This window comes from Triticum urartu, chromosome 6, assembly GCF_003073215.2.
Source record: "Triticum urartu cultivar G1812 chromosome 6, Tu2.1, whole genome shotgun sequence".
NCBI classification, from domain to species: Eukaryota; Viridiplantae; Streptophyta; class Magnoliopsida; order Poales; family Poaceae; genus Triticum; species Triticum urartu.
This window is the reverse complement of record NC_053027.1, coordinates 69,357,077-69,370,212: the sequence shown is the minus strand read 5'-3', so window position 1 is coordinate 69,370,212 and position 13,136 is coordinate 69,357,077. Positions and strand designations below refer to the sequence as shown.

The 13,136-nt window shown below is 46.0% G+C and overlaps 1 protein-coding gene across 1 annotated transcript; it reads right to left on the bottom strand.

The window, feature by feature from the left end:
* Positions 1-9,038: 9,038 nt before the first annotated feature.
* On the bottom strand, positions 9,039-11,972 carry LOC125514327 (jacalin-related lectin 3-like). Its single transcript, XM_048679640.1, has 4 exons — positions 11,729-11,972; positions 10,009-10,398; positions 9,730-9,927; positions 9,039-9,625 (listed from the first exon to the last, which is right to left on the bottom strand). The coding sequence occupies exons 1-4, from the start codon at positions 11,816-11,818 to the stop codon at positions 9,389-9,391; spliced, it is 915 nt and encodes a 304-aa protein (XP_048535597.1). The 5' UTR covers positions 11,819-11,972; the 3' UTR covers positions 9,039-9,388.
* Positions 11,973-13,136: the final 1,164 nt, after the last annotated feature.

Below are 13,136 nucleotides of genomic sequence, written 5' to 3'. Positions count from 1 at the left end.
TATCCGGGAGTTGCACAATCTCATGGTCTAAGGAAATGATACTTGACATTAGAAAAGCTCTAGCAAACGAACTACACGATCTTGTGCTATGCTTAGGATTGGGTCTTGTCCATCACATCATTCTCCTAATGATGTGATCCCGTTATCAATGACATCCAATGTCCATGGTCAGGAAACCATGGCCATCTATTGATCAATGAGCTAGTCAACTAGAGGCTTACTAGGGACATATTACGATCTATGTATTCACACATGTATTATGGTTTCCAGTTAATACAATTATAGCATGAACAATAGACAATTATCATGAACAAGGAAATATAATAATAACCATTTTATTATTGCCTCTAGGGCATATTTCCAACAGTCCCCCACTTGCACTAGAGTCAATAATCTAGTTCACATCGCCATGTGATCAACACTCATAGTTCACATCGCCATGTGACTAACACCCAAGAGTTTACTAGAGTCAGTAATCTAGTTCACATCGCCATGTGATTAACACTCAATGAGTTCTAGGGTTTGATCATGTTATGCTTACAAGAGAGGTTTTAGTCAACGGGTCTGCAACATTCAGATCCATGTGTTCTCCGCAAATCTCTATTTCATATTGTAGATGTTTCTACTATGCTCCACTTGGAGCTATTCTAAATGGTTGCTCCACTATACGTATCCGGTTTGCTACTCAGAGTCATCCGGATAGGTGTTAAAGCTTGCATCAACGTAACCCCTTACTCCGAACTCTTCATCACCTCCATAATCGAGAAATATTTCCTTATTCCCAAGGACAATTTTGACCACTGTCCAATGATCCACTCCTGGATCACTCTTATACCCCCTTGCCAGACACGTGGCAAGGCACATCGCGGTACACAACATGGCATATCGTATAGAGCCTATGGCTAAGGCATAGGGGACGACTTTCGTCCTTTCTCTTTCTTCTGTCGTGGTCGAGCTTTGGGTCTTACTCAAATTCACACCTTACAACTCAGGCAAGAACTCCTTCTTTGACTGATCCATTTTGAACTCCTTCAAAATCATGTCAAGGTATGTGCTCAGTGAAAGTCTTATCAGGCGTCTTGATCTATTTCTATAGATCTTGATACCCAACATGTAAGCAGTTTTACACAGGTCTTCCTTTGAAAAACTCCATTCAAACAACTCTTTATGCTTTCCAGAAATTCTACATCATTTCTGATCAACAATATGTCATCCATATATAGTTATCAAAATGTTGTAGTGCTCCCACTCACTTTATTGCAAATACAAAGTTCTTGCAAACTTTGTATAAACCCAAATGCTTTGATCACCTCATCAAAGCGTATGTTCCAACTCCGAGATGCTTGCTCCAGTCCATAGAAGGATCACTGGAGTTTGCATACCTTTTAGCATCCTTAGGATCGACAAAACCTTCTGGTTGTATCACATACAACCTTTCCTCATGGAAACCGTCAAGGAAACTTTGTTTTGACATCCATCTGCCAGATTTCGTAAATGAAAATGCAGCAACTGCTAACATAATTCTAACAGACTTTAGCATCACTATGATTGAGAAAGTCTCATCACAGTTAACTCCTTGAACCCGTCGGAAACTTCTTTGAGACAAGTCGAGCTTCATAAATGGTGACATTACCATCAACGTCTGTCTTCTTCTTAAAGATCCATTTATTCTCAATGGCTTGCCGATCATCGGGCAAGTCCACCAAAGTCCATACTTTGTTCTCATACATGGATCCTATCTCGGATTTCATGGCTTCCAGCCATTTGTTGGAATCCGAGCCCACCATCGCTTCTCCATAGCTCATAGCTTCATCGTTGTCCAACAACATGACCTTTAAGACACGGTTACCACTCAGAAGTTGTACACACCCTTGTCGACCTACGAGGTTCGATAGTAACTTGATCTGAAGCTCTATGATCATCATCATTAGCTTTCTCTTCAACTGAGGTAGGTGCCACAGAAACATCTTTCTGTGTTGCGCTATTCTCTGGTCGAAGTAAAGGTTGTTGTATCTTCCTCCCACTCAATTCTTCGAGAGAAACTCTTTCTCGAGAAAGGACATGTTCCTAATGACAAACACTTTGCCCTAAGATCTGAGATAGAAGGTATACCCAATCGTCTTGTTTGGGTATTCTATGAAGACACAATTTTTCGCTTTGGGTTCGAGCTTTTCTGGCCGAAACCTATCGACATAAGCATCGTAGCCCCAAATCTTAAGAAACAACGACTTAGGTTTCTTGCTAAATCATAGTTCATACGGTGTTGTCTCCATGGACTTAGATGGTGCCCTATTTAAAGTGAATGTAATTGTCTCTAATGCATAACCCCAAAATGATAGCGGTAGATCGGTAAGAGACATCATAGATCGCACCATATCCAGTAGGGTGCGATTACGACGTTCGGACACACCATTACGCTAAGGTGTTCCAGGTGGCGTCAACTATGAAATGATTCCACCTTGTCTTTAGTGATTGCCAAACTCATAACTCAGATACTCTCTCCCTTGATCAGATCGTAGGAACTTGATCTTCTTGTTATGATGATTCTCAACTTCACTCTGAAATTGCTTGAACTTTTCAAACGTTTCAGACTTATGCTTCATTAAGTAAATATACCCATATCTACTCAATTCATCGGTGAAGGTGACAAAATAACGATATCCACTGCGTGCGTCAACACTCATCGGACCGCACACATCAGCATGTGTGATTTCCAACAAGTCACTTGCCCTTTCCATTGTTCCAGAAAACGGGGTTTTAGTCATCTTGCCTATGAGGCATGGTTCGCATGTGTCAGGTGATTCAAAATCAAGTGATTCCAAAAGTACATTAGCATGGAGGTTCTTCATGCGCTTTACACCAATATGACCTAAGCGGCAGTGCCACAAGAAAGTGGTACTATCATTATCAACTCTACATCTTTTGGCACCAATGTTATGAACATGTGTATCACTACGGCCGGGATTCAATAAACCATTCACATTGGGTGCATGACCATAGAAGGTGTTATCCATATAAACAAAATAACCATTATTATCTGACTTAAGTGAATAACCATATTGCAATAAACATGATCTAATCATGTTCATGCTCAACGCAGACACCAATGCAAACAACATTTATCTAGGTTCAATACTAATCCCGAAGGTAGAGGGAGCGTGCGATGGTGATCATATCACCCTTGGAAACATTTGCAACACACATCGTCACCTCACCCTTAGCTAGTCTCCGTTTATTCCGTAGCTTTTGTTTCGAGTTACCAATGTTAGCAACTGAACTGGTATCTAATACCCATGTGCTACTAGGAGTACTAGTAAGGTACACATCAATAACACACATATCAAATATACTTTTGTTGAAGTTGCTAGCCTTCTTATCTACCAAGTATTTGAGGTAGTTCCGCTACCAGTGACTGTTCCCCTAATAGAAGCACTTCGTCTCAGGTTTGGGTTCTTGGGTTTCTTCACTGGAGCGGCAACTGGCTTGCCATTCATGAAGTTTCCCTTCTTGCCCTTGCCCTTCTTTGAAACCAGTGCTCTTGTTAACCATCAACACTTGACGCTCCTTCTAGATTTCTACCTTTACGGCCTTAAGCACGACGAACAACTCCGGGATCATCTTCCCTTGCATGTTATAGTTCATCATGAAACTCTAGTAGCTTGGTGATAGTGACTGGAGAACTTCGTCAATCACTTCTCTTATCTGGAAGATTAACTCCCACTTGATTCAAGCGATTGAAGTACCCAGACATTCTGAGCACATGCTCACTGGCTGAGCTATTCTCATCCATATTGTAGGCAAAGATCTTGTCAGAGGTCTCAAACCTCTCAACACGGGCATGAGCCTGAAATACCAATTTCAGCTCTTAGAACATCTCATATGTTCCATGGCGTTCAAAATGCTTTTGGAGCCCCGACTCTAAGCTGTAAAGCATGGTGCAATAAATTATCAGGTAGTCATCAGAACGTGTCTACCAGATGTTAACAACATCCACAGACGACGCCAGAGGGGTTGGCACACCGAGCGGTGCATTAAGGACAAAAGCCTTCTGTGTAGCAGTGAGGACAATCCTCAGACTACGGCCCTAGTCCGCACAATTGCTTACAATATCTTTCAACTTAGTTTTTCTCTAGGAACGTATTAAAACATGGAGCTAAAGCACGAGCTATTAATCTACACCATAATTCGCAAAGACAATTTAGACTATGTTCATGATAATTAAGTTCATCTAATCAAATTATTCAATGAACTCCCACTCAGATAGACATCCCTCTAGTCATCTAAGTGATACATGATCCGAATCGACTAGGCCGTGTCCGATCATCACGTGAGACGGACTAGTCATCAATGGGAACATCTCCATGTTGATCGCATCTGCTATACAACTCATGTTCGACCTTTCGGTCTCTTGTGTTCCGAGGCCATGTCTGTACATGCTAGGCTCGTCAAGTCAACCTAAGTGTTTCGCATGTGTAAATATGGCTTACACGCGTTGTATGCGAATGTTAGAATCTATCACACCTGATCATCACGTGGTGCTTCGAAACAACGAACCTTCGCAACGGTGCACAGTTAGGGGGAACACTTTTCTTGAAATTTTAGTGAGGGATCATCTTATTTAATGCTATCGTCATTCTAAGTAAATAAGATGTAAACATGACAAACATCACATGCAAATCATAAAGTGACATGATATGGCCAATATCATCTTGCGCCTTTGATCTCTATCTTCAAGGCACGACATGATCACCTTCATCACCGGCATGACACCATGATCTCCATCATCGTGTCTTCATGAAGTTGTCTCGCCAACTATTACTTCTACTACTATGGCTAACGGTTAGCAATAAAGTAAAGTAATTACATGACGTTTTCATTGACACGCAGGTCGTACAATAAATTAAGACTACTCCTATGGCTCCTGCCGGTTGTCATACTCATCGACATGCAAGTCGTGATTCCTATTACAAGAACATGATCAATCTCATACATCACATATATCATTCATCACATCCTTTTAGCCATATCACATCACATAGCATACCGTACAAAAACAAGTTAGACGTCCTCTAATTATTGTTGCATGTTTTACGTGGCTGCTATGGGTTTCTAGCAAGAAAGTTTCTTACCTACGCAAAAGCCACAACGGTGATATACCAATTGATATTTACCCTTCATAAGGACCCTCTTCATCGAATCCGATCCGACTAAAGTGGGAGAGACAGATACCCGCTAGCCACCTTATGCATCAAGTGCATGTCAGTCGGTGGAACCTGTCTCACATAAGTGTACGTGTAAGGTCGGTCCGGACCGCTTCATCCCACAATGCCGCCGAATCGAGATAAGACTAGTAATGGTAAGCAAATTGAACAAATCATCGCCCACAACTACTTTGTGTTCTACTCGTGCATAGAACTACGCATAGACCTAGCTCATGATGCCACTGTTGGGGAACGTAGTAATAATTCAAAATTTTCCTACGTGTCACCAATATCAATCTAGGAGATGCTAGCAACGAGAGAGAGAGAGGGAGTGCATCTTCATACCCTTGAAGATTGCTAAGCGAAAGCGTTACAAGAACGTGGTTGATGGAGTCGTACTCGCGGCGATTTAAATCGCGGTAGATCCGATCCAAGCGCGGAACGGACGGCGCCTCCGCGTTCAACACACGTACAGCCCGGGGACGTCTCCTCCTTCTTGATCTAGCAAGGGGAGAGGAGAAGTTGAGGGAGAACTCCAGCAGCATGACGGCGTGGTGGCGATGGAGCTCGTGGTTCTCCGGCAGGGCTTCGCTAAGCACTATGGAAGAGGAGGAGGAGTTGGAGGAGGAGAGGGCTGCGCCAAGGGAATGGTGCGGCTGCCCTCTCTCTCCCTCACTATATATAGGGGGAAAGGGGTGGAAGAGGCGCCCTAGGGTTCCCTAGGGGAGGGGCGGCGGCCACAGGGGAAACCCTAAATGGGTTTAGGCGCCCCCACCCCTAGGAAACCTGCCCCCAAGCCGGGAGGGGTGGCTGCCGTAGGGGAGGCGCCCCCACCTCTCCATGTTACGTGAGATGGGGTGGGAGGGGCGTACATCTCCTTAGTGGGCTGATGTGCCCCCTTCCCTTGGCCCATAAGGCCCCCCAACGCTTGCCGGGGCCTCCGAAACACCTTTCGGTCACGCTGGTCGTCACCCGGTACTCTCAGAACAATTCCGGACTCCAATACCATTCGTCTAATATATCGATCTTCACCTCCGGACCACTCCAGAGTTCGTCGTCACGTATGGGATCTCATCCGGGACTTCGAACAACCTTCGGTAACCACATACTATTTCCCATAACAACTCTAGCGTCACCGAACCTTAAGTGTGTAGACCCTACGGGTTCGGAAACCATGCAGACATGACCGAGACACCTCTCCGGCCAATAACCAATAGCGGGATCCGGATACCCATATTGGCTCCCACATGTTCCATGATAATCTCATCGGATGAACCACGATGTCGAGGAATCAATCAATCCCGTATACAATTCCCTTTGTCCATCGTTATGTTACTTGCCCGGGATTCGATCGTCGGTATCCCCATACCTCGTTCAATCTCGTTACCGGCAAGTCTCTTTGCTCGTTCCGCAACGCATGATCCCGTGGCTAACTCATTAGTCACATTGAGCTCATTATGATGATGCATTGCCGAGTGGGCCCAGAGATACCTCTCCGTCATACGGAGTGACAAATCCCAGTCTCGATTCGTGCCAACTCAACAGAGACTTTCGGAGATACCTGTAGTGTACCTTTATAGTCACCCAGTTACGTTGTGACGTTTGATGCATCCAAAGCACTCCTACGGTATCCGGGAGTTGTGCAATCTCATGGTCTAAGGAAATGATACTTGACATTAGAAAAGCTCTAGCAAACGAACTACACGATCTTGTGCTATGCTTAGGATTGGGTCTTGTCCATCACATCATTCTCCTAATGATGTGATCCCGTTATCAACGACATCCAATGTCCATGGTCAGGAAACCGTGACCATCTATTGATCAACGAGCTAGTCAACTAGAGGCGTACTAGGGACATATTACGATCTATGTATTCACATATGTATTACGGTTTCTAGTTAATACAATTATAGCATGAACAATAGACAATTATCATGAACAAGGAAATATAATAATAACCATTTTATTATTGCCTTTAGGGCATATTTCCAACACAACCGTAGCTTCATTTATTGTCGTTTCGCACTCGAAGCATCTGGGGTCACCTGTTTCAGCATTGCTGATTGCCGGCCTTCGCAATTCCGCCTTTGCCAGTTGTACCACCGTGCGCCTCCTATTCCAGCTGAGCTCGGTCCCACTGAGAGGTTTCATCCGGTTTCACCGAAAAGCCTAAACTTCAAAAAGAGGGATTTTGTCAAGGGATCCAGCTACATTTTTTAGACAGAAAAACTATAACTTTGATGAGGGTTCAGGCTAAATATCTACACTCCCATTAGTTAAGAGTAAGAAAAGGATGTAACCGACTTATTTCTGTAACTTCCCTCTTTCTTCTCATCTGTTAGATATAAAAAGTTGAGACACTTATTTTGAAACGGAGGGAGTAGGTTTGATCGTGATTGAAAAAAAATTAGAAGCATTTCTTGGTTCAAAAACTGTGATGCTGGTATATTTCGTACCTATCTTAGTATTCGGCTCGGGCCCATCCACAAATGTTGTCAGAGATAACGTTGCCGAGGCGGTACAACGGGGGTTGTTAGGGTACGTGCATAATCGATGCCATGTCTTGCGCCGCCTCTCTATTTCTGATGGAACAACGCGTGAGTTCTCATCCGATCTAAACAGAATGAGAGGAACCATGCTGCTTCCCCGTGTTGTGAATCTGCTGGTCACTAAATCCGGCGGCCGCCGCCCGCCCTTCGACCTGCACCGCATCGATCCCTCAGGCTTGTTCTACCCTACCGGATCACCAAAACCGGCAAATCCAGCTCCGGCCACGGCTCGGCTTCCTTCCGCCGCCATATCCTTCGACTGGTCCTGCCCATGGCAAGGATACGGCTTCATGGATTTCATGGCCCTCAACAACGACATCGTCGCCGTGGACCACACAGGCCACACCCTCATCTACGACGGGGCCTCGCGCGCTGTCCGCGGCATGAACCAGATGATAGACCCGAGGCGCACCTCCATGTCCGTCACCGTCCGCGACGCCCTCTACGTCATGGACCTGCGGTCCGAGGTACACTACTTCAAGGTTTTCAGCTACGGACGACCACCACCCGGGCATCGCCGGGAGGAGGACTGGTACTGGAGCCGTCTAGGGCCGCCGCCTCTCGATCCCGACGACCTGCCCGTGCGACACCGGCACCCCTATGCGGTTAGCGCCTACACGGTGGTTGGTGACTCACAGATCTGGATGTCCATCATGGGCGCCGGCACGTACTCGTTCGACGTAAAGAACGGCGTGTGGAGCAAGGCCGGCGAGTGGGCACTGCCATTCAAAGACCGTGCGGTGTACGCCCCAGAGCACAGCCTCTGGTTTGGCTTCTCGGCCAGCGACGGGAAGCTCTGCGCCGCCGACATGACGCAGGCGACGACGGCGCCGGCCCTGGTGCACGTGTGGGAAGAAGATCTGCCACCTCCAGAGGCATGGATCCCTACGGGGGAGCACATCTTGCCGCTGGGCTCTGGCAAGTTCTGTGTCGCGAGGCTCTTCAGAAGAATTAAGCGGAGGAACTTGAGATTTGAGAGCATTGCGTTGCTCGCCGGTGTGGAAGTTGTCAAGGATGTTGGGCAAGGAAGCCTCGAGATGATCAAGCACAAGTGTAAACGTTACTTCTTCAAGGACAATGAGGTGAAGCTGTTGTGACGCTCAACAAAGGCGTACTTTTAGATCAAACACCGTTTATACACTCTGAACCTGGCCTGTTGCAATAAGATCTGTCATGCAATGCAAGTGGTCGTATTCGTATCCTACTGAATGTGTGGAGCTGCGGATGTGGTATGTTCTTCTGCTACATCAGGCCTGCCGCTTCTGAAAAATGCATGTTACATCTTACATCAGCCGGAACCCCTACTAGTTTAGAACATCAGCAATTCAGCACGAAGCAGACTGTTCGAGGTTCATGCTTTAACAGTAGCAAACACACGGTCTACCTGTCCTCATTAGTCATTACATTCACTCGATCAAACTAGGAAACGAGCACCAGGTTTCAAGCATCTAGTTTATGTATAGCATTCACTCTACGGGATGTTCCTTCATCAACCAACATGCGAATGCGATACAGCAGAAGCAAAAGAAACGCATCACATAACAGAGTTCAGAGTAAGCACCTACCTAGATTAAGCATTACATAGCATCCCGAGTCCTCAAATATCCCCTCCCCAGTCATGAGAGGAGATGTCCATACCTAGCCCATCTTGACATATGTGCCAAGAGCGTCCAGGAGGCCTTCCGAACGCCCGTGGAAGCCAAGAATTTTGCCGCCGGCTCCTGGGAGCTTGAATGCCGTGCCTGTCTCCTCCCCGTACGGCCCAAAAGTGCGGCAGTTGCTCACAAAAGTGAGCGACCTGATCACGAACCAGCCGTTAAAGAAGCCGTAGTGGCCTCTGATGTTTGTCAAGTGCTCTCCTGGCTCCAAACAGATCTAGACATGCCAAAAATGAATTTATTTGTCACTATCAAGTCATTCACAAAGTGACACCCATCCACATGAAGAAATATGATGGTTGTTGCAAGCGTAACTTGTACCTCCGAGCGCTTGCCCCCAGATTCTCCCCACAGCTTGGTCTTTTCCTTCTGGCCATCCCGCTCATACAACACCGACATGGCGTCGACCGCGGCGCCGTGGCGAACAACCACCTTAATGATACGGTTGACACCACGCATGTCCATCTTCCATGGTTTGCCGCCACCACCGCCGCAAGGACCCATTTTCACAACCGACCCCTGCATTTGAGAAACAAGCGTCAGGAGGTGCCTAGCCAGATTGAAGCTATCATAATTTTTCTACGTTAGATACACAATTACCGCTGAGCACTGATTATCACAAGTGGAACTCTTCTTATCATGCTTCTTCTTGCTCTCACGATTGTTGATATTGATATTGATGCGAGATACATTTTGGATAACAAAAGTGTAAGAGTCCGACGGTAACCCATCGTGCAGGGCCATGGGCTGCCCTTCGTTTGATCCAGTGAAGCATGGCGCGTGCATGCACTTCATCTCATGCTCCTCCATCTCATGGTAGGGCATCTTGGCTGTGCAGCCATACTCCGCATAGGGGCAAAGGACCTGGATAGACTGCAGTATACGCTCTACTGCGAAGCACCGGGTGCAGCCAGACTTGTTCTTCTCCGGGAGCTCCACATAGCAGGTCGAACAAAGAAGATGCGGATGAAGAATATCAGAAGTTTCCCACTGTATATAAGAAAGAAAATGTGCTATACTTTATGAGCATGATTATTTGCGAAACTGAATGCTGAAAAGTAGAGTTTAATTGCTTAAACTTATAATCATGGGGTAACTTGGAAACGCTGTACAGGTCGCAAATTCACACTAGAATGTTTTGACAAGAAATGTTAAACTAGAGCTGTATTTAAAAAGGATACATGCTAGGGGAAAAAAAATCTGATGAAAGGCATTTCAAATGATCTGTGCAAAGTGCTTATGCCAAAACTGCTCGGTGAAAAGTATAAAGAGAAAATATCGTCCATGAAGCAGAGAGTCAATGCAGAACAGGGTGATGAGGAGGTTGTGAAGGAATTTTTCGAATACTTCATCCGAAGCTAGGAATGAAAAAAATTTGAGGAGGCTGCAGAGCTGGAAATAAAAAAAATCCTCAATAATCGAAGAAGAAATAGTAATCAACGCAATGCCAAGCAATACAAAATTACACATGTACTCCCGCTGTTCCTACATATAAGATGTTTTAGCATTTTTCTGATACGCATGTATCTAGACCCATTTTAATGTGTTTGTTCACCTATTTCAATCCGTATGTAGTCTACATTGAAATTATCTAAAACATCTTATATTAGAACGGAGTGAGTAAGTCTTTAACTCCTGTTCCTATTTGAGAAGACCTTTTTTGATCAAGTGAACAATATACATGGCCTACAGATTTTAGTGTAGCTCGAATAATACCAGGATTAGGAGAACAAAATACATTGGGCAGGTTGGGATAAGTTGCTCAAATCAAAGAGCTTGGCTGGCATTAGGAGAACAAAATACATTGGGCAGGAGAACAAAAAAGACCACGTATAGAACGAAAATTGCGATACAAGCATGAGAAACGTGGATAGCAGTACATAATCCTGAATCAGTCTGCCACACAGTCCTCTTGCTGGAATTTGTCAGAGCGCAGCCCGGTGATGTTGAACTTGCTACTAGGAAGTGTAAATCTGGTACCAACTTGCAACTTCAATTGTACTACCCTGCAGCTAGCGATTCCTGTGCCAAATAGCTGAAACCATGATAGACATGGTTCCTTTCCAACGAAAAAAAAAGGAGATCGACAACGCCTCCCCCAGCGACGGCGTCCTCCTCCGCCGCATTCCGCCGGCGGCGGAGCAAACCCTAACAGTAAAACATAAATCACTCCCCCGTCCATCAAATCGCTTACCGTCCGGGCATGGCATTGATATCCCGACGCTACGCAACGGCGGATCAAACGAGGTAGTTTAATCGATTGATAGCAGTTCGCTCGGGGAAGGGAGAATCTTGTAAGAAAGGGGTGTGAAGAGGTGACCTGGAAGACCGGAGGCCGGAGGGGGCTGAAGCATAAGGTGCATTCCAGGCCCTCAAGGTCGACGGTGGCGTTCGGGCCGACGGCCTTCATCTTCCTGCTGCTGCTGCTGAGGCGGCGGCGGCTCCTCTCCTCCGTCGCCTCGCTTCTCTGCAGGCTCGCTCCGGCCTCAGTGCCTCTTGGCTTTGATTCGGGGGTCGCGGGGAGTAATGGCGAGGCGGCGCTGGTCAAAAGGTGCTTGATTGAAGTGACAAGTCACGAGAAGGCATGGGAAAGGCGCTAGGCGGCCCTGTTTTTTTAGGTTGGTCATAGTGGGGAGTAACTTAGGCTGGCCATAGAGGGAGTAACTTAGCAAGTAATATAGCGCATTTCAAGACAAGTTTGCTTATGTGGCATAGAGTTAATGAAGAGAGAGGTGTTTGGAGTACTGTAACATAACGCAAGCCAAAGCAAAATGAGTCTATAATGTAATAAATGCTATCATCTATGATACTACTTGTATATTATTTTGCACTATGAAGGTCGTAACAAAGACTAGTGTCATATGCATGACACTAGTCTAAGTTACTCCCCACTATGACTAGCCTTATACTAGTGTCATGCATATGACACTAGTCTAAATTACTATCTTCATAGTGAGCATCTACGACAGACTGAGCCGGTATATCATCTTGAGATTTACGAAGTCACCGTAGACGCCTCATCATCAACGGGAACGTCTCCTCTCACTAAAAGCACATTGCCGAAAATGCTGAAATAAATTCAGAAATATTACAAGCATCAGGACTCAAACCCTGATGGACTGAAAATACCACTGGTCCTCTAACCATCCAACCATAATGTTGAGTAAATAGACAATTTCTTGATTAAATTAATCCACGAGTAAATCACTAGCATGGCATTGACGCAAATAAACGCATACTGATATTCAGTCAAACTAGCACATAATACGCTAATTGCAGAAAGATCTACGTATAATGCTAGCATAGCTAAAACAGAAAACAATAGGAGCGGGATAAACGAATTATACCCTCCAGTAGGCCATGCAGAGGCCGCGGCTTTGGTGGCAGCAGCGGCGTCCTCGGCGGCCTTCTTGTCAGCTTCAGCTTTCTCGGCGGTGGCACGTTCGGCGTCGGTGGACATGGTGATGATGAAGGCGACGCAGACGCACAGGAAGTAGACGATCGGAAGTGAGCAGTCGCGTAATTGCTGCCCAAAAACCTATTCGCCCCTCACCCCGTACAGGAACCAGAAGGGCGTGGTTTCGGAGACCTGCTCTCCCGTCGACCGTGTACGCAGCGGACGGGATGGAGTCACCGGCGGCAGCAGCAGCAAAGGAACGACGGTGGGCGTGCATGTGAAGCAGATGTGATCTGTTCGTGGCGGCTAGGGTTAGGAGACACCGCACACT

Coding starts and splice junctions, on each gene's coding strand:
- LOC125514327 (XM_048679640.1), bottom strand. CDS start 11,818: ATGAAGGCCGTCGGCCCGAACGCCACCGTCGACCTTGAGGGCCTGGAA. Junction 10,399..11,728: donor TCCGGCCTCCGGTCTTCCAG/GTCACCTCTTCA, acceptor TCTTATATACAG/TGGGAAACTTCTGATATTCT. Junction 9,928..10,008: donor GTGATAATCAGTGCTCAGCG/GTAATTGTGTAT, acceptor TCTCAAATGCAG/GGGTCGGTTGTGAAAATGGG.